We start from the raw sequence: 21,932 nt of genomic DNA on the forward strand, positions 1-21,932 counted from the left end.
CCGGTGTGACAAATAGTCATGCAGCCATGCCCAACTTGTTGCTGCACTTTACCAGCTGGCTGAAATAAGTCTTCCACTCTTCTCTAGTTTATTTAAAATGTGAACTGTAAATCTGTACAGCAGGGTCATGAAAAACACAAATGATCATGGTGTTGCAACAAGGGAATGGCACAGCACTCTAACAGCTTTAACGTCCTTCATAAGAACAGAAATTTGTTCTGTCACTCAAGATGGCCAGGACGAGGACAGTCTTCTTTTAGGCCAGGACAATTCGTAGTTCATAAAAACTGCTGGGAGTGCAGTAACCATCTCCACTTCAAATTTCAGACCAATCACAAAGTGTTCACAGACACCACACTGGGAAACAATTCTTCCCAGATGACGATGTGTTGTGTCAAGTACAAGTTGCAAGAACTCCCAAATCTAGGCTTCAGGAACCAAATTATTTGTATTCCTGTTGCCCCCAGAGCGAGGTCCAGTTTCTGTTCTTAGAGTATTTATTGAGTGGCCTTTGAGGAAACAGTTTTTTAAACCACAGTTGGCAAGCTACACGTGGCATGACTTGTCAATAGTTGCAAACAGCTGTTAAGCAGCTAGCTACCACACACCCCACTAAGCATACAATTAATCTGTATTTTGTTTAATTTTTAACTAGGTATAATTAGTTATGCATACTTATGTTACTGTACCAACAACATGCCAAAAATTGTATAATGGGAATGTTCACTTGAAAACTGTGACTTAAATTTATGTTTTAATTTGTTTATTATTACAAACAGATATAAAATCTTAGCTGTTATGGATAGAAGAAATCACTTCATGCTTCTTGTTATTTTTTGTTTAGGTTCTGTAACGTCGTGAATCAGTGATATTTTTGTCAGGTTTGTCATATGGTGAGAATTCCATACCAGCCCATGACTAGTATTTATAAATTAATAGTTTATTAATGCTGTTTATACAGAAGAAGATTTAGAAATTATGCTACTTTATACTTGCAGATCTTTCAGAAATTACACTAGTTGTTCTAATTTGAACATAAATAGAATTAAGATACTGCTTTTACATCAGTTGAGTCTAGAATGACTGTGTGCAATAAAAAAGAAAACCCCAATGTTGCAAAACAAAGAACTACATCAAAATATTTTTTTAATAATTTCTTGAAAAACATCCAATATTCTCTTTCTCTGGCAAATTAATTAGCACCTTACACACTAGTTTTTAGACTGTAGAAATGCAGTTTATGTAATCATCTCTTACCTCATGACCAGGAAGAATATGCCGATTTATCATTTTTGACTATCTTTGGTTTATTTAACTGCAGATGGGTAGCTCCATCTATAAATCGCTCCTAGTGTGTAATCATGATCAGTAGTCATGATTTCTATGGATAAGCAAAACTGTCGTGTTAAAACTACCTCACTCAAAATACCCCTAAAACTTTCAGCCCTTTTCCTTTTATCACTGTGGAAAAAGCTAAAAGGTACAATTTTAGCTGATTCAGTCACAATTTGACAAAACATTAAACTTTATAAGTGTGCTTGGCCCCAATAGTCTCACAGGCTTCAGGTTGAGGAAAAATCAAGTTGCCTTAAAATTTATTTCTATTGTTCCTTCTTCACCTCTTCACCTCTTGATGCTACTGCACAACAAATTATTTACCCATAAGACCTGCCATTTACTTTTTTTACTGCCTTCCAAAGACAGAGTGACCCCAAAAAACACCTTAGCATCACTCAGCTAACCTAATACAGAGAGGCTGGTATCTATAGCAACCAAGATCCATACTTACTTTAGAGCTTTAGTTCTTTATCCAGAAAAATAAAAAGTCTATTCTGTAGAGATCACTGGATCTCTTTGTAATTCTCTCAAAATTGACCAACCTGACCATCGTTTTTAAACATCAAAGAAAAAAATGTGGTTCATAATTGATGACTATAAGTTTTAATTATTTCACAGGCAAGACAAAAGATATCAGCATATTTTATTTAGCATGGCAATTTCAAAGTTTTTAGAAAAAAGGTTTCTGTTAACTATGGATGGTCTTTGTTAAGTCCTTGTAATACTTTTATTTTATCACAATGCAAGGTGGACAGAAAACGTTTCTAACATTTAGCAAAAATTAACTATAAAAACATGAGGGTCGTTCAGGCTAGGCTTCTTGAAGATCAGTCTTTTTAACCAAGTGTTCAGTACACTTTAAGATAGCATGAGGTTGATTTAATCCCCAACAACCATCTTTTTTGCAGGTTTTTAATTCTTTGTCAGCGTGTAAGTCTACATTTAAATTGAAACTACTATTGAAATGTAGTTTAAATTTTTTTTAAATGCCATAGTGTTTGTGTGGGTATGCATGCAGAATTACCTCATTTGTGGAGAGTAGCAAGGCTTTTGTTGCTTACTCCACTTGCAAAATGCGTGTAAAATAGTGTGGTCAGTGTTGCCCAAAGTGGCAGCCTCTGTCTCAGACATGGACACAGTTGCCACAGGCATGTTGACGTTCAGTTTATGACCCCTTCCATGAAAGGCCATTGTCCACTGCACTTACACAGTACTTACTAGAATTTTCCGTCTCTGTTCCCCTTTCGGTCTATAATTATAGTTTCTCCCTCTTCAGTAATTAGGGACTTCAACAAGGATCTGGACTGTCTCCATCTATTTTCCCCCTCTCTATCTTTTTTCTCCCACCCACATAAAAGTGTTATTTTTCTTTTTCAAGCACAGCAACATTCATGTTTGTTAAAGTGTCATTTCAGACAGCAGCCACATTCACAACGTGACTTCGTATCAACTGCATGCATCGTGACGGTTATGAGGCTTCTTTGCAGCCTGTACACAGTTAGTACTGCCAGTCTCTGCCCTTGAAAAAGCAACGCTGAGTAAAAGAAAAAGAGAAATGTCTCTAAACCATCCGCCCCCAGACGTGCAGAGAAGGTGGGTGTGTAGAGCAATAGTCCTCTCTGCATCGCAGTCAAAGGCACAGAACAAAATCTGCTCTTCCACAAGCAATGAAGATTATGAAGCCTCCTGCAGTGGATAATGCAATCATCTCAAAGCCCCAGGCTTCAGCAAGCATCAACTTGTTGAAGCACTATATTCTGGAAGCAGATGTTATGGAGCTTGAGTCGCTTCAGACTCTTTTAAATCTTGTCTTATTAAACAAGCAGTGTCTGATGTGACCATACTCTGCCAGAGCAAAAAGAAAGGCAAATGAAGCTCTGGGTTACGTCTTCATACAAGCGACTCCAAACAACTTCTTCATGAGAGTCCACAGGATCAGCGCTGTATTTATACAACAGACCAGCGATGTTTATGTCAGACGCATTTGGGAGCTTTCATGAGAAATTTTAGCATCCTCGTGAAATCTCTTCAAATGAAGATATGCGTGTTTGTAAAAGATCAAGTGGTGGCTCCCCTGCACCCCTTCAAAAACAAAGAGTTCTTTGACAGGACAGAAACGCACAAGAATAATAGCACATTGTTGCTAAGAGACCGCCTGTTTCGATGCATTTCTCTTATCAACAAAGTACAGCTGATGCGACAATAGTGAAACTCACGACAATGTTGCAATCAAGACCCAAACTATTACATAATACAGTCACTGTTCACTTCATTAGTAGCACCTTGTGGGTACAGTGTTGGAACCCCTCTTGGCTACAAAACTCCCTTAATTCTTCATGACAGGTTAAGAAAGGTGGTGGAAACATTCCTAAGATTTTGGACCCTTATTGACGTCAAAGTAACGGCATTACTCAGGTTCTACAAAATGTTGGCTGCACATTCATGATGATTCCACCACATCTAAAAGGGTTCTTACTGGATTCAGATTCTGGTAACTGTGGAGGCTACTGGAGTAAAGCAAACTCATTGCCTTGATCAAGAACCCAGCTGAGACAAGCTGAACCTTGTGACAATATTATTCTGCTGGAAGCAGACGTATGAAGTTGGTCATGAAGGGATGGATATGATTAGCAACAATACTCAGGTAGGCTTTGGTGTTTAGGCAATCCTCAGCTGGTCTTAGAGAGTCCAAAGTGTGGCAAGAAAATATCTTACAAACCCTCACACCACCATTTGCTCATACAAGGCAAAAGAGATTAAAACATTCATAGATATTTGACAAAACTATCCACTGTTTTCCAGGTTGTGTTGACAATCAGGGTGTGGCAATGCATGGGAAAATGTGAGTTGTCCCGAGGGTTGCTAGAAGTGAGTCACACGCTTCTATTGCCTCACCTGCTGAGGGTGTGTTTAAAACCTGCACTGCATGTGTCGGGGTTAGAAAACAAYGTTTCTTCTGACAAACACCGAGTAAATACAAGAAAAAAAATTCCTCTACAGGGTGTGTTGGGTCACTTTGCCTCAGTGTAGCCTTCCATTTTGCTCACCTTAATAAAAGTTTATGAACCCACACTCAGCCCTATTCTTCTTCCTGAGCTTCTGCTTTAATTAATCCGTTTGCTCACTTTAAGCAAGCCAGGTCATCGCTCAGACTTCATCCGTCCGCTTCATAAGAGGCTTGACCTGAAGCGCAACCCTATACAGACATGACCAGCTGGCGGAGATGACAGTAGTGCAGACACACCAACAGAGTGTCAGTCCTAAGTATCCGTCTCACCAAGTCAGCATGGGGATAACTAGATGCAAACCGCCATGTCTGGGGCTGCCTGCCTACAGGAAGGAGGGGAACTCAAGTAAACAAAGGATCATGCAAAAATTGCTGGGTTTCCCGTGCCAACTCCCTTGCTGATCAAGATCATCTCAGAAAGCTTAGGTGTGCCCGGTGCCTTTACCGAAAGCGCAACGCTTGCAGGGAGATTCAAATTCCCTAGTCTCATCCTACTAAACACACACACAGTAAATCGGGCTAAGATAAGACACATCAGCATTTACCCCCCTCATTACCCTGGCGATTACTGAGTATCTTGCCAGCTGCTTGCTGCAACTGCTTCACAGTCACCGCATGTTTTAACAACTCTCCTTCCTCAAGAGATCTTTGCTTGCATACTATAGAATGAAAAATTAGACATACCCAGAATGCCTACATGGCAGAGAAACTGCAAGAAAGCAGAGTTGCAGAACTAATCATTACTTCTTCACAAAATCAGCGGTTTTCCACTGTGACTGACTGATTTAATAAAAATTAGGGACTGACTTAGAAAACATTCTAATCAATAAACATTGAATAATTATCAACCTAAAGTGCCTTATGAGGCTCAGGATACATGTTCACCAACATTTAATATGATCTATAAATCAAAAAATAACTTTTTGAAAATAAAAAAAGTATATAATTCTGCTTGAAATTGCCTTCTGAAATTTTTTCACATTGGATTAAACCGTTTTGAAATTATGGTGATGTACTAAACTAATTGTATTGCTCTTTCATTTTAGTGAGAAACCTAACTTAACTTTTTCAATTGACTTTTGTCATCTTTGATTTGCAATGAAAGAAATGCAATAATGAAGCCTTTATTCAGGTTTTGCTTCTCCACTTTGTGTTGATCACATCATTGGAAGAAGAGGCTCAAAAGATTTCCCTCACAAACTAGGATTTTTTTAAGACATACCCCAAAATGCAAAATTATGAATGGAATTAATATATCAAATAATGCATTATTTACTCACAATACCCAATACATACTTCCAAATAAATTTTTCCTCCAAAGACTTTATAGAATTATACAGAGTGGTTTACTACTAAACAAACAAAACAAAAAAAAAAAAACAAGGTGAAGTAGACACATTTTTATTAAACACATCTGGTGGCAGTTCTTAGTTACGATGCATGCAGTAAATATGTTGAATCTGATTTTTTCAGTATTTGACCTGCTGAACACAATCCCAAATCAATTTCTGATCTATGACTAATTGACTAATGTATCTCAAATATTTACATTTCTGCTTTGCATAGTTTAGATTTCCAGTTTTGGCAACACCAAAAAAAAAAAAAAAAAAAAAGAGCCATATTTTTTAAACATTAATCTTAGGGTACCGGCCAGTTTTCTTCAACTATTTGTATCACTGATTATATCTAGGATTCCCTCTTTACCCGTTTACTTCCCGCATCAGTGAACTAAATAATGATTAAAAAAATATTTTAAAAAGTTAAATACATTTAACAAGCAGAAAAAATTATGAAAATATATATTTTTTTTATTTAATCTCACTATTTTATGGTTTTAAACTGAAAAAAAAATCTTGCTTGGGTGTTATTTGCCACTGGGTCAGATCCCCAGAGTAGGAGAGGGACTGCCTTACCACTCCGCTGCCCCTCAGAGTTCCTGCCTGTCAGAGCTCTGACGGGGTGCCTCCTCCCCAGTGACAAAGGTTCACTGCTGTGTTTGCACTTGAATGAACAAAATTTACACAAAACCTCAACTGACCCTAAGAGGAAGACCTATATTCCTTGATAAACCCACATCACTACAAGTAAAGGAATAATCCTTCCAACTCTGGAAGACTGTACGCTAATCAAAGTTTCCAGAGTCATCAGTTTCAATGCCAACCTTTTACCATACGTTTCAGCCATTTTTGTTTAATGGGTCAGGTTTTAAATGTGCAGCAAAAACAGAAAAATTGAAGACAAGGAAGGATGTAGAGCCATATTTTTAAAAAATGTGATATCTGTTTTGATGGAATCGTTAGTACCTTTAGAAAATAACCTCTATGCAGGTATTGAACATACATTTCACTAAGCCCATATTTCTTAAAATTGTTTTGTTATTCATCTGACGTAAATTCCTAGTCCACAACTGTCCTGTTTTCACAAGCAGTAAGGAGAAATTATCATAATTAACAAAACTAAAGGCTTGAAAATGTCAGTGTGTAATTAATCTGCATAATGCGTTTCATAGTAAGCTAAATTACTGGAATAAATTAACTTTACAGCAAAAATAATTTGTCTGAAATGATAGATTCAGCCAATAGGACTGGAATAAAGTTTGGACATCTTAAAAAAAAATAAAAATTAAAAATTAAAGATACAGGACTTGAATCAAGAACCAGACTTGGTTGGAGCCAAGACTATGTGTGTGTTTATATATATATATATATATATATATATATATAAATAAAACAAGACTGTATCAGCCGTTTATGCAACTACTCATCAGGTGTCATTTCATGCTGGTTCAAAGATCAGATAACATACATCAGATAAATTAACCTACTTGATAGGACTTTTATCCTCTCAAGTCAAATACAATCACAACTTTTTARCCTCATTCCTGCATTTTAGAATTAAACGGTGGCGGCCATCAAGTCCACACAGGTCTTTGTATGAAAATCAGGTTTGAGAGGAAGAGAACAAATGTTTACTTGTTGCAACAGAGACTCAACCCTCCCTGCCAAACACAGTCCTCTGGAATGCAGACTGTTCCCATTTCAAAGAACTAGGCTTGTATAAATCCACCGGTTTACAGGGAATAGCCTAACCGAACCTAAACCGTCATGAGCASAGAGGCGGACTAATTCAACAGGCCTTCATGTAATGAGACGGTGACCCTGATTTTGCAGGTTCGTGAACAGTTTTGGCTGAAAGGTGTCGCCCTAATTAACCTGAGAAACACGGCTGGACGTCACGAAAATGACTTTTTTTTTTTTTTTTGTCCTTTAAAGACTGTGAATTTGGAATATTGCAACCAACTCAGCTTTTGCGCTTTTCTTGGTAGATGTTAAGAAAATTACCAGTGCACTTCTACGCATTTTGAATGGCCAAACAAATAAGCACAATGTGTATCTCCAAACTTTGTTCATTAGTTCAGCCTTACCTTATAAACATTTTCCGTCAAGCGATGAACCTCGTCAGTGCGAGACATGGTGAAATCTTCAGCCAGGACCATAAACGGTTTTTATCGCACAAGCGTTTATCCGAGTAAAAAAAAAAAAAAAGAAAAAGGGAAAAAAAAACGAGTGAATGAACAGGTAGAAAAAGCAGGCTCGAGCTCACAGCGAGCGACAAAAACGCCACCGCAGGAATGAGGTTGCGCTCCCGAAACCTACAAACTAAACACACCTTCGTTCTCCGATGCTTGACAGCAGCGTGTTGCATTCACGGACCGGACCCGAATGGCGTGTTTTTCACAATCTCGAAGATATTGGGTGGTATGCAAATACTGTGCGAAGTTATCCTTAACATGACATACATATAGCACATAGAAAGAGTCATAGCTTAACCCAAGGAAATAGCCACATACCGGATAATAATTTCAATTCCATTGCAAGTACACCGAATGCAAAATTCCTACAGTTGTGAATGTAGCATTATCTTGTCAAATTGTCGATTTAGTGACCGCCTCCCACACCTATGACCAAGTAGAGACTGATTAATACACAGCAATTATTTATTTTGATTTTATGAATTTGATTTGTACTATAAAATAATGTTTTTATGTAATTGGCAAAAAGTTTTCCGTTGGGCCATATGTCTGATTTATGTTCACTGGGTCATTTGGGACAATGTGTGTAATTTATCCACCGTTATTAGGCGGCTTCTCCGGTTCCAATATAATATTTCATGTACAAACGCTGCAAGTCATAGAGTGTTTACGAAACACCACTGGGATCTTTTTGTTCTGAACTTCACATGAATTGAYGCCCAATTCCCCAAATCTAGTGCTGTACATACCATATCCCTCTCCCAAGTAACTCCCACTTTCAGCAAGCTTTTTATTTTTTGACAACAAACACCTTCACTGCACTRATGACATTATAAAGAGGACGTAGTATATTGTCAAAGTGTATTACCACAGAAAAGAAAGCAAGCAATGCCCTCTTCTGGATAAATGCATGCTCTACAACTTGATAGAAAAAGTCCGAACTGTTTTTTTTTTTTTTTTTTTTTACAGCTGTTTATTATGTAAAACGATTTTATTTGTTATTATTTCATGGTCATTTTAAAACATCTAAAATCCTTTTGTTTTTCTCTACATGCCATAACCTGCACAGTGACTATGAAACAACTCCAAACTGGACAGACAGAAATGCAATATTCCACTTTATGCTCCTGTAAACTGTGTGAAAAGTCTATGCTGGATATAAATCCTCCCCTTGTTACAAAACTAAAGGGGCTTTATTTGTAGATCAGTGCTGGGTATTGCCCAGAAATCCTCTTAGGCTGCCAGCATCTCTCTGTCCTCCTGCTTCCTTGCTTCTTTCTTCTCTAAAAACAAAGCAAATAAGAACAACATTAAGTTTGAAACATTTTTAGATGAGCAGAATAAAAAGATAACGTCTACCTGTTTCAACTTTAGCAGCTTCTGGTATCTCTGGTACAAGGTCAGTAGGAACCTCTGGCAGTGCTACATCTTCTCCCTGAATAAAAAGAAGAAAAACGACAACAAAAAAAGCAAAAATAAAACCATTTGGAGGTTTATGAACACCCAGTTGTGCTCACCTTTATTCTACTTATTAATAGCTTGAGGCTGAAATAAAAAAAACTGCTTCATTAAAAATGCTATCATRAGAACCAACCCTCAAGCATCTTGAAGCCATTAGCATAAAAAATAAACTGGTGTGGTATTCCTCAAGCAAAGCCACAAAGGTCCATATGTAGCTGAGCTTGAAAGGTGTGCATTTAAGCAGTTTTTTCCCCCTTCTTTTTGCAGAAGCTCATGTAAAACTATCTCAACTGGAGACAGTGAGATTGTAAATCATACATAAAAGGGTGCATGTTTTGGGGATTTTTTTTTTTTTTTTCCAAGCCAAATAATTCCTGAAGTTTGGCTCATCTTTCAAGAGATAAACTCTCATCTAAGATGTTATCTCCCTGATAGCTAGTTTTAATCCAGACATTTATAACCAAGTYGGGTAGAAGAAAAAATATGATGGGAATATATGATTCTTAGATCTGGACAGTAGTGTTTTTATGTAAGCAAATCCAAAGTGCAAGACAAGTTAAGCAACAATTTAGGTTTCAGTCAGCATTAACAATTGCTATTGCTAAATAATACTAATAATTAGTAAAAATGACATGTGCCACAAAAAATTACACCTGTGTGAATGTTTTAGTGTTTTGTTGCTTTTCTTTCCTGGATAAAGCTTCTGATGCGGCTGTTTAAAACTGAATTTAACTGGATTTATAATTGAAGTTACTTTCTGTTCACTGAAATCTTTTGAGTTTTATTTATATAATAWGAATAAATGCAGTCATTGAACCAGTGTCAACACTCAATTATGAAACAGTCTTTTTTTTTTTTTACAGTCTGGCAGAGTGCATCATTAAAAACAATTAGAGCACAATACAGACTTTAATCCCTACAATTCTGCATAATTCATGAGCACAATTGTTTCGCTTACAACTTGTAATTAGAGTCCTACACGGCTGTGACTTGTTGAAAATCCCCCGGAAACCTATTAAAAATCTGAAATTAAATATGTAAATTAATATGAACCAGCTCTTCTCCAGAAGACGCAACCGACAGTTCAAGATCGACGTTATGGGTAAATTTAGGTGGAGCGGCGAAGGGAGATGTGTGGTTGATGAGACATTTTTTTTTTAGAATAAATATAAAGTTTAGCATCCATCTTAGAACCCACCTGAGTGATGGCTTCTAATTCTGCGAAAACTGCTTCTTCATCCTCGTGTGTCATGGCTTCGGCCAACATTTCATCTATGTGCTGCAAATACAAAATGTAGGACTTGTTGATGCATATCTGCACTTAATTACAGACTATCTCCACTATTTGAACTAAAAAAAAAAGGTAATTTAAAAGCAGTAAACAAATAAAACTATACAAGAAGTGGAATAATTTGCATATAGGTTACTCTGAAGTGAAATTRTTTACCCTTTGATACTCAATTGATTCTTGTGTCTCATCCAGGATTTTTTCCACATCTTCTATTGACATGATCTGTGAAAAAAAAACAACAACAAAAAAAAAAAAACAAACACATTGAATTTTGTTTTAAATTYCGGACTCAAATGTTCGTTTTTTCCACGTTCGGTCAGACTTGTGAATCCCCTAAAGCAAGGTCTAAGTATCTAAGCATGTGCAGYATTCAGAGTGATGTCGCCGAGGCTTTTCTTTAATCCTTTAATCTTAAAGCCATGTGCATCAGCTATGTTGTTGTACCACGATCCAAAAGCCTTCTGCGCTGCTCAGACCCTTTTTTTTTTTTTTTTTTTGCAGGGATCACATTACAGAAAGCATTCCTATCAGACAAAACGCTGACACAGTTATAGTGTACACTGATGTACAGACAGACAGGTTAAGGGTGCATGAATACAACGAATGTGCAAAGGCACATTTCTAAACAGCGAGCAGATAGAAAAAAAAGACTAAATATGTACCTCGTGCATGCTTTTCAGGCATTCATTGCCAATTTTAAGCCCCTCGACGACTTTCACCTCGATTTGCATGAACTCAATGTCTTGAACCTGTTGACAAAAMATATATTTTTCAGAATGTAGTTACAGAATAACTGACAAGCACAACAACAAAACCAAACGGTCAATTCRAAAATGGTGAATCGGGTTGTTTTGTCACATTTAAGTCAATTGTTAAGATTTAACAATTAACCTTAGCGCTGCACAGAGAGGGGGACAGAATCTGATCATTTTAAGCATGATTTCACTTTCTAATAAGTCACTAACACAAGAAAACACTATTTTTCAATGTCACTGACATGTCTAAAACAAAGTCTGAAGAAGAACTAAATTTAGGCTGCTAATTTTAGAGTGTGAAACTTAAAATACCTAAAAGCTAAATGCTACAGCAAAGCTGGTCTATTTTGAAGAAGTTGACTATCTGTCACAGATCAGGTCATGCTGGATTAGGAAATGGTTTGGAAATCTCACAATTGAACAAAAACTCACTTCACTCAAGGAAATACAGACAGAAAATGAAGTCTACGCCTAGTAATGCTAACTGCATCAAATACAATAACTGTGTAGAAGTTAAATAAAATGCCAAACATGGTATAAACTGTGACCTTTGTAATGATTTTGTCTTTGTTTTAAAGTGAGGATAAAATCCTGTTTGACTGTCGATAGAGTGGAATATCTGTGTAGCTTTTGGTTATACTGGATTACTATTTTTATTGTAGAAATTGTTGTTTTCATGCAAAACTAAAGAAAAGTGTTTTAGGAACAGGCTAACTCAAGAAATCAGCAGATMAGAGTTCTACAGTAGATTCATTTTTTTCTCATGGATGCATCAAGGAACTTCACCTCAGCGTAATCAAAACAGATATTTATATATTTTTATACAGGAAAAACAATTAAACTCACCATACGCTCTAGGTTTGAAATCTGACTCTCAGTTTTCTCTAGCAGCTGATCCTGGTAGCGTTTCTTCTTGAGCAACAGCAGTGCTTTTCTGCAACAAGTTAACACACAAAATGGTCAGCTGTGAACGGCAGAAATAGGGGGGAACACAGCAAGTGATGCCACTGGTTGTTGGGATCTGCTCCAAACTGCTGTCATTTGCATCTCGAAGTCTGCTTACTCTTTCTTGCCATCTTTCAACAGCTGCTTAGCCAGAAGTCTCTCCTTCTCCAGCTGCAAGGTGATTCTCTTTCGATACTGCTTCAGTTTATCTCTCTGCTGCTTCAGTTGCTGCAAAAGTAAGCACAAACTCAGAAAGATATGCCATGGATATCATGTATCAAGCGGTATTCCATTTAAAAAAGCCCAGATCATTTTTGTTTTAATTTTGTCCGACGATAATAGCCTGGTGCTCAGCTTACGGAGCTCCCTCCCTCCTCAGCTTACCAAAATGGCTTTGTCCTGCTCCGTTACACGAGAGGATCGGCTCTTTCTCCCAAAGACGTTTCCCATTATTTAGCCACATCCTCCCTTATCGACACACAAAATGTGACTTGTCATAGAGCATTTTGTTATAGTAATAAGCAGCCTCAAATGGCTAGCAGGCTAGGTGCTTACGCCATGTCCGCACGATTTTCGTCTTGTTTCCTACGGCAGGCGAGGAAGGACTGGGCGTCCGAGATATGTCTTCGCTTCGGGATTTAAGTTGAAAATTTGTAGGTACCACTTAATCTTATGCAAAGATCATTTCTTACATAGAATATAACAGTAGTCATATGACGGCATCAGTTTTCATAAAGCTAAAAAACAAACAAACCCTGCAATGGTATATTTCAAACGACAGCACCCCCTACTGATTGATGGCTAGCACCCTGGACAGCTCCTTCTTTAATTTGTATTTATTTATTTATTTAATTAATTAATTTATTTATTTATTCATTTAATTTTCTTTCTTTTTTTTCTTACTGACTATACAGCATGTTGTGGAGGAAATGACTAGTAGTTCTCCTGTCGAGAGAATAAGTTTGTGATTTTAGGTTTGTGACAAAAATTGAAATGATTCATATGGAAATACATGTTTTGCAAGTTTTGCTGTAACAGTGTGAAATTACTGGTGAGAAAAGCAACAAATGGACTATTGTTTTTGTTTTTTTTAGTGCCATTAAGAGCAATCATCTTTGCACAAAAAAAATTACCCATCAGTGGTATCCTGATTCCAGTATGGTATCATGTTCAAAACAATCAAGGCAATCAAGTGCTTCAAAGTGCTTTTTTTTTTTTTTTTTTTAGACCTGGCAGATGTGTCAGAGCTGCAAATCTGTATTCAACCGTGGTACAAATTCTGGAACTTCTGATTTTACCACATCTTCCTGTTATTCCTGGCTATCTTTTGTTCAAAAAACCATGATTACAGGAAAAATCATTGTCACTACTGTGACTAGAGCCACTGAAAACAGCTTCACTATTTCTAAGTCTACACTATTGAAATAGAAAAGTAGCACTATTTGCTGTTGATGCAGCAAATAGTGTATTGACTATTGATTAACTGATAATCAAGAAGTGTAAGCACTTCCATGGAAGCAGGGGTTTGAGTTTCATTAGGCTCCTGAAACTTTGTCTTTAGGACCAATGAAGAGATGGTTGATCACAGTGAACAAAGCAACGTTTGGAGAAAACAGAACATAGCAGATCAGTACAAACACATCTTGTTAACTTTTAAAACTATTCATGAGGCTTATATGTCTTGCTTTGTAGACATCGGTAAGCAGAAACAAACGATCTCAAACCTTAATGATCTGGTGGTGTAAAAAAGAGTAATCTAATGCCTCCAAAACAGTGAGGAACTAAAGTGATAAATGACTACATTACGCTGTTGCTGCTGAAGACGGTTCTTCTTTTATAAGACGGGCGAGAATGTTTTTTTTTTTTATGGATTATTGAGAAGTGTATAGATAATTTGATGTATCATTTTCTCTTAAGCTGTAAATGCAAATACATTTTGTATGGAAAGCAGATACTATTTTCACAATGATTTGTAATAACTCATCTTATTCCCTTTGAGAAGCAAAACCTTTTGGCTGATGAAAATAATCTAAATCTTCCAGGTGTATGAATAGTTTTGTCTTCAGCATATGTTAAATGGATCATGTCACACTGAATTCTTTTAAAACTAATATTCCTACAACTGTAGGGCAATCTAATCTGCTGTATTTTTTTCTGTAGCTTGAAAGATTAGTCAGCATTAAAACAACAAATAATAAAATTTACAGAAATATCTTGAAAAATGTGTTTCCTTTTAGTAAATTACATTTATATAAGCCACACTATTATGAGAAACCTTTTATTTGTACTGGTGCACATGATTTTTTTCCTCACTTGTGACACAATTGAAAAAGATAGAAATAATTAAAGACTTAAATGTCAATTTTATTTCACACATGCGTCTACATCCTCATATGTTGCATAAAACACCTGTGGTATGACAGTTAAGACTTATTGTAAAAAGGCATCTTTGGCTCTTCTGAGCAAAATTACAAGCTATGATAAAGTTTTCATTACATATGCAAGTAATATTTAGAAAAGTTGATGTTATGTTTCGTGTTGCACCACAGCTCACAGTCATGTCAAAAGATTGTCCCACTGTTGTCAAACACATTTGGTGTCGATCAAAGGTCTTAATGGAACCAATTCTTCTTCTCATTCGCCATCAAAGTACCGATTAATGATTGTCAAAGGTTTTCACATGACACTTAAAAAAATTTTTTTTTTAAATGACTGGATTATTTCAGTTAAAAATTCTGAATTTGGCTGACAGAAATGTCTCAATTTGAGTTGAAGGATTTCCATAAAAGAAACAGATGTCTTTGAGGCCATCTCTTTTCAAAACTGCATTCAGGCATCTTCAAACACTGCACTGACGCCTTACTGAAGTAACTGTCTCATATGGCCTGCTTTCATGCTTGAGATCGGACAAGAGTCTGTTGTTCCCGTAAATAGGATTATGTCATGAAGACAGCTTTCTCAGCAGGAACTCAGTTGCTCTGACTGATGCACGGAGAAGGGTTCAGCAGGCAGCAGCTTACACCTGGAAGTCAGTCCTCAAGTGTCTGATTTGGGCATCACTCATGGACAGGTATGTGGTCCTCATACTGGGCGAATACTGCAAATAACAGACATATGAAATTAGCTTTAAAGTACTGTTGATGCAGCTTGGTTATCACATATGTATCAATTATGTAATGTAGATTCAATTTGGGAAATAATTTTCAGTTCTTTCTTGTTTTTCAGTCTTAAACTCGCATAATTTGGAGGTAGGAAAACAACATGTTGTAAAAAGCAGGTAAAAAAGAGCATAAGCAAAAGGTAGAGTTACACTCACATGCAACAGTCGGACAGTGCTAGGAGGTCAGAGTTGGGGTAACTGAGTGTTGCTGGGTCAAAGTTACAATATATAAGGTGCCTAAGGTGTGTGTTAAAAAATATGGAATGAAGATGAATGAAAATGAAGAGAATGAACATCAATAAAAACTTACAGTTATCAAAGTCTGAGTTGAGGAGTAAAAAAGAAAAGAGTTTTTCACAGATCTGTTAGACATGCCACTGACAGACTACTTGCATGAAAAATAAAAAAGCAAAATGCAGAAAAGCTGACACAGTAAAACCAAAGAGAGAGAGAAAAAAAAATCCAAACCATAACTACAAACGCAGGCAGACTCAAGTATTTATTTAGCATGTGTTTTATTAAAGCTTCCAACTTCTCTGTTATGAGCAGACAGAAAGCAAAGATATCTGTAACTGATAAAAAAATGTGCCTCGCATAGCAACATTTTAGACAATGATTCAGATTCGTGCTTGCCTTCACCCACACAAAAGGTGTTTTTAGTCTTTGGTATGCTGTGAAAGCTGCTCAAGCCACAGAAGCAAGAAATCTTCGCAGGAAGAAAACATCACAGAGCCGAGATGTGGACTGTGGATTTATCTGTCTTCCATCTTTTATCTATTATTTATCACTAAGCTCTGGAGACAAAACACACACTACGCTACAATTAAGTGGGCTTTACTAAACTGAAGCAAAAACATATGGTGCTTAACCAGCTCGCATATGASCAAATGTTTTGTATTAACTAGAGAATTRTCTTGTAATAAAAAATAAAAACATACTAATAGCAAACAAGAAGAAATATCCACAGATGAGATGCACTTCTACATGTGGCCATCAGATGTCACTCTTCAGTCACTTGAATTGGAACAGAAGTTCCATGAGCATATTCTGACCCTGTGAGGTTGTGTGAGTGGCATTATAAGGTTCTGCTTAACTTTCTGCATGCTGTTGCATATTATTATCAGACTACGGTCACTAGAGCCTCATAAGGCCAACGAACCGAAGGAGGCGGAGATCCTCCCCCTATGAGCGGAACGTTTTCATATCGAGGGGTTCCTCCGAACAGCATGGACTGATTCCTGTTAAGCAAAGAGGAGAAACAAAAGAAGAAAAAAAAACTAAGAGGCTAGCTAAATATGCAGATTCAAAAACGCAGTCATCCGCTGCTGAGCCTTACATATATTCAGGAGGCTGTATGGTGGAACTAGACTGAGACTGAGGAGGTGGATGAAGGCTGGCCTGGCTGCCAAGGCTGCTGATGTAGCTGCAGAAACTGTGCGTGTTGGACCTTCTGGGGTTAAACGACAGCCGGCGCGCCTGTGGGTTGAACGGGTCTTCCTCATCGATGTCGTTGTACTCCTTCTCCCTGCACGAGAGTTAAAGAACCACACAACGAGAGAAGTACAGACAGAGAAAACGGAGGGTGAACATTTTGCAAAAGTACAAGCTGGGCAGTACGCAATGAGGTGGGGGGAGGGGGAGGGACAGTTCATTCAGTTCTGACCTGCTGCCCATTAATGTCCACAGTCGGAAAATTACACACAGCATGGCAGAGAGTGCGCAGGCAGCCAGAAGAGAAAACAAAGAGAGATAGAGGAGCCCCTCCACGCCATCATAGCACACACCCATGAGGGCATCCAGGTAGTCCTGAAAGAATCAACTTTTAGTTTTCAGAAAAAAAAACATAACATTGTTACATTTAATGTTCTAAAAACCATTTTTACTTGTATTAATAAATTGTGTAGCTTTTTGTCAGGCAAGCAAACCTTGAGTGCACATTTTACCCTCACATATATCAACCAGTCTGAGCAAGGAATGCTGGCTCTGCATGCTTGATTTGGTATGAATCCTGTTGCATTCGTACTTTTTTTTATTTATAAGGCTGCATAAACGCACTTGCAACTACTGAAGTCCCTGAGCAATGTCGAAACAAGGCTTTTGAACGCAGAAAAAGGCCGTGTGTTGTTTTGCTGATGGGCAATAAGCAGTTCCAGTCTTCCACTGCAGAGATAGTTGTGGAGATACGAATCTCAAGACTAATTCTGATGATATGCATGTTAAGGATGCGTTGCTGCTTAGATGTGCTTGTTAAATCTGCCAAGCAAGTTCTGAGAAACATCAAATCTTGCGTTAATGTCTGGCATCTGCTGTCAGGGCTGCAGAATTCTCAAACATTTTTTTAGATATAGTTTGTCACTAATGGAGTAACATTTTAGGATATAAAATGTTGTTATGCTGTGCTAATTTTCTGTAAATGTACATTTGATTAAGATAAAAATTAACCAGACTGAAATCATGCTTCTGACTGCACATCGCCGTGGTGGCATTACAAAACCACTAATCATATATTTTGAGCACAGCCATTTTATATGTAAATACTGAATCATTTCAGGAAACCTTGCCAAAAATAAAACACATGACCCTGGTTTTGGAAAGCCACCAGGGGAGGATGGGAAAGACAGAGCTCCCACAGATTTTTAGAGATTATTTTGAGCCAAGCTGTGATGAAAACCTTACTGTGTCCTCAGTACAGTCCATTAAGATGATTCTCCAGTCAAAACAATGTCTCTGCAGAAACGCTGCATCAGCCGAAACGATCACCAGGCAAACAGACCGATAATGAGCACAGTTCTATCTGTTAGTCACACACCATGCATGCACCTGCAGTACAGTCATATCATCGCAATCATTCCAGTCAACACCAGTGTGAAGAAATAACAAAAAAAAAACCCCAAAAAAATCCCATCACTTGGCAGTCGGAAGGAGAGAGATACTGTTTGGGTAAGCTAAAGTGGTATGATTACAGAATGCATGCTGCGCTGCATGAATGGACTGCCAGTTCATGCAACCACGCAAGGGGGACACAACCGGAATACGTTTTCTCATTTTGGGAGTGCTGAATATGCAAAAAAAAAAAAAAAAGGAATCAAATAGAGAAATTCAAGCAGAATCATAAATGGATTGGTTCTGATAATAATAGGTGAACATCTTGCAGATTATATGCACTCAAATAGTTATCGAGATCTGTTAAGTTACTGGCCGGTCATAGCCACTTTTAAAAATCAGCTAGATTCTTGTACATTTTGTTATATCGACTTAGTTCAACGTAGATTTAGCTTCTTTATAATAGTTCACTTTCCCCAGGTGTGCTTTATCAGCGTGCATTTGTTACTGAGTAATAAATCTACGTTATATGTAACTTAACTGGTATGAATTTCCGGAAAGCTGGCCTTTCGGTTCAGCATTCTAAAATCCAGCTGACATTTGAATGCGGTCCTCCGACCAATTCTGATATATGCAAAGCCTTCTTATCTTAAATGAAAACAGGTGAGATAAGTCGAAACTTGTTGGTCTTTTATTATCAGAAGACTGAAATTGGCGAGCAGAGCCTGCCTCTCCCCGACACACAGCGTGCAAACTGCTAAAGTGGTGTCAGTACATAGAAGTACACAGAGATAAGGTCAAAAATCAGCCAAGCTGGGCCTCTAAGTGGCTTTGAGCTCTGTTTCAAAGAATTTCTATTAAAAAGTGTGACTGTGAGAATCTGACCTTACCTTATGTATCCCGCGGCAGTCAAGCAAGGCTGTTAACTGGTGAATATTGAACTCTGTGGAGTTTAACAGCCTCTGGATCCCTAAAAGGTCTCTCTGTAAAAAGAAAAAGAAAAAAAAAGGTGCACAAGGGGAGACAATGATATGCAACCTTCCACAGCCTGGAGTAATGGTGGGCTGTTGGGGCCACCACTTTTACCTGAGCTGTGGGAAAAATGGGCATGGAGTACTGCAGCAGGCCCTGGATCTGGATTTGCATAGTGGTCAGAGAGCGCTGGCAGATCGTAAGGGACTGTTAAAAAAAAAAAAAAGCACAATCAGTCCTTATATCATATAGGCAAATATCAAAAACAAACAAAGAGGATCTTATTAAGTAGAGCAGTGTTTATGCAGATTTAGCCTGTAAACAAATTTGGTGCTAACAAAGGCTTAAAAGAAGACCTTAAATAGATAGGCCTACATTATCCTACCACATCAATTATCCTTCCCACTATCATCTCCGCTTTTTCACACTAATAATCTTAAGCAGAAACAAAAGAGCAATATTTATATCAACTGGGCCATCAGATTAGGGATTATCTCTTCAGACAAAGCAGGCATCACTTTGCTGCAGAAATGGGCGCCAGGATGAGAGCTAAACATCCAGGATTTTTAAATAATTATAGGTCACGGGTTCATCCTCTCAGAGAGACGTATATTATATGTCTCGTGAAAACAGAGCCACTTGAGACCACACCATCTGTCACTGAAAATTTTCTGAAATAGTTATTATAATCCTCCCTCACGTTAGGCTCGGACGCGTAAGAAATGGGTTAGTGTTTATTTGACGAGGCTTTGTGACTCAGTCTGGTTTGCCTTGAAAACTATCAGCTTCTGAATAGCAGTTCAGTTTCAAACCTGCAATATTGAACCAGCTTTAATCTGAATGCTCAGCAGCTGTGGCATTTCTGCTGTTATTATTTGGAAGGAGGATGTTAGCGGATCAGCATTTCAAACACAGTTACCTTTTTTTAAGGGACATGAAAGGAATACAAATGTTTCATTAAAAAGTCATTTAAAAGGAAGTGATAAGCGAACACACTTCAAACACTCAAAAACCGCTGCATAAACACATTAGAACACCATAGAAATGCTATTTCAATAATGTATTTTATATTATAAAAATATGTTGAAAATGTTATTTCATTTGATTTTGTCTGTGAAACAAAATTGGTTATATACAGAATCGTTTAAACACATATATATCGTAAGGATGGGGGCTATTTATTTTTACGATTATAACTTGTACTAATATATCTAAAATTGAGTCTTTTGAGAAATTAAAATACTACAAAAGACAAATTAAATAAAAGGTTTTTAAGACAAAAATGTCTGCTAAATGAAAATCCATGTATTGCACAATGTAAGCACTCCATCCTTGATTACTTTTGGGCTTAACTGTAACCCCAAACAGATAAAAGCACCAGAAGTATGGATCACACACAGGAAAATAAACACACAAATTCTATTGAAACTAAAATAAGTAGTGCGCCAATAATCAATCTCCTGTGACCTGGGTTTGTTTTTTTTTGTTTTGTTTTTTCCCACAAGTAGGGGTTTGCAATAAATTAGCTACATCTAACAAGAAACATCACACCTTTTAAAACTGTAATCTATTTACTAGTGTGTGATTTATTGCAAATGACCACACGGATAAGAAGACAGCCGGGACATTCGGTCAATACCTGCTGGAAGGGGTTTTGCAGATTTGGACTGCAGAACAAATAATAGTGTGCAACATCTGCAAGGTGAGAAAAACAGGAAGGTTAGTATCATGCCTTAATGTTCAGAGACAAGAGCTGGTGTCCGTGCAAGATAAATTACCCGCAGTGAGGAAATCCTTGGTTTGGTTAACAATGAATTTATTTGGAGACACACAGAAGTCGCTTGTGCCCTGGGAGAAAACAATAGCACATTACCACCATGCAAGACTGAAGTAAATGCATTACAAATTGCATAGCATGCAAACCCAAATTTATGTGAAGCAACAGAATAAAACTTCACTCGGATGGGGGAGTTACAGATAATGTCCCTGCAAGACAAACATCTTGGTTTTCAGGATGTTATCCCCTTTAAAGTGATTTGTCATAGTGCATCAGTTTGCAGTAAACTATTTTAACCCAGATCTCTCCACATATATAGATGCATACATTTCTAGAAATTATTTTAAAAAAAAACAACAAAAAAAAACATCAGTGTGCCGGAATAGGCTCTGGGAATTGCTGACCCTGCAGAAAAGTGCCACGCTTTGCTAATCATGAAAGAAAAGTACTTAAGTTTTCCATCCGTCTCTGATCCATCAGCGTAGAATCGCTACTGTGCACACACACACACACACACACACACACACACACGCACACACACACACACACACAGATCGAAGGCATTTTTCTGTTTATCCTCATGAGACAGGATGGTTTCCTATATGATATCTAGAACCCCGTCCATCACACACATATTTTAAAGCTGGACCTCAATTGACACCAATAAAGCTCAAAGGCAACCAGGAACCTGTTATCATTCCAGATCAAATGCCCATCTATTTCAAATATGTCCACTGTTGTAAATGTCAGTCACCATCAAGAGGTGTCTTTTTCCAACTTGTCACTGTGAAGTAGGCTCAAAAGGACATGACAGGGAGCAGACTTGCTTTGATTCTACCAACAAGTGACGCAACACACAGACACACAGATA

The 21,932-nt window shown here is 37.5% G+C and overlaps 3 protein-coding genes across 9 annotated transcripts in view; all 3 read right to left on the reverse strand.

The window, feature by feature from the left end:
* The window catches only part of LOC103468820 (brain-specific angiogenesis inhibitor 1-associated protein 2-like), a 59,958-nt gene extending 51,407 nt beyond the window's left edge, over positions 1-8,551 (reverse strand). For 4 of the 5 annotated variants that reach the window (XM_008416164.2, XM_008416167.2, XM_008416163.2 and 1 more), the window contains exon 1: positions 7,770-8,008. In XM_008416164.2, the coding sequence (XP_008414386.1) occupies positions 7,770-7,841 (72 nt within the window). In that variant the 5' untranslated portion in view covers positions 7,842-8,008. The other variant, XM_017306241.1, reaches the window with a different exon arrangement.
* A 99-nt stretch (positions 8,552-8,650) lies between these two features.
* On the reverse strand, positions 8,651-13,086 carry LOC103468818 (charged multivesicular body protein 6-like). 2 transcript variants are annotated; one of them, XM_008416154.2, is made up of 9 exons: positions 12,885-13,086; positions 12,714-12,797; positions 12,448-12,557; positions 12,231-12,318; positions 11,292-11,378; positions 10,786-10,851; positions 10,537-10,617; positions 9,237-9,312; positions 8,651-9,160 (listed from the first exon to the last, which is right to left on the reverse strand). In XM_008416154.2, exons 2-9 carry the CDS (start codon positions 12,777-12,779, stop codon positions 9,111-9,113), a joined length of 624 nt encoding a protein of 207 aa, XP_008414376.1. In that variant the 5' UTR covers positions 12,780-12,797; positions 12,885-13,086; the 3' UTR covers positions 8,651-9,110. The 2 variants fall into 2 exon arrangements, with proteins under 2 accessions (XP_008414376.1, XP_008414375.1); XM_008416153.2 differs by having other exon boundaries at positions 12,714-13,085.
* A 1,583-nt stretch (positions 13,087-14,669) lies between these two features.
* The window catches only part of LOC103468817 (protein tweety homolog 2-like), a 29,661-nt gene continuing 22,398 nt past the window's right edge, over positions 14,670-21,932 (reverse strand). The window contains exons 7-15 of one of the 2 annotated variants that reach the window (XM_008416151.2): positions 21,063-21,132; positions 20,924-20,979; positions 19,399-19,491; positions 19,203-19,295; positions 17,153-17,295; positions 16,826-17,014; positions 16,649-16,727; positions 15,800-15,811; positions 14,670-15,426 (exon numbers count right to left, since the gene is read on the reverse strand). In XM_008416151.2, coding sequence (XP_008414373.1) covers positions 15,346-15,426; positions 15,800-15,811; positions 16,649-16,727; positions 16,826-17,014; positions 17,153-17,295; positions 19,203-19,295; positions 19,399-19,491; positions 20,924-20,979; positions 21,063-21,132 — 816 coding nt within the window. In that variant the 3' untranslated portion in view covers positions 14,670-15,345. The remainder of the gene's footprint in view (positions 15,427-15,799; positions 15,812-16,648; positions 16,728-16,825; positions 17,015-17,152; positions 17,296-19,202; positions 19,296-19,398; positions 19,492-20,923; positions 20,980-21,062; positions 21,133-21,932) is intronic. The other variant, XM_008416152.2, reaches the window with a different exon arrangement.

This window comes from Poecilia reticulata, linkage group LG8 (genome assembly GCF_000633615.1).
Source record: "Poecilia reticulata strain Guanapo linkage group LG8, Guppy_female_1.0+MT, whole genome shotgun sequence".
Classification (NCBI taxonomy): Eukaryota; Metazoa; Chordata; class Actinopteri; order Cyprinodontiformes; family Poeciliidae; genus Poecilia; species Poecilia reticulata.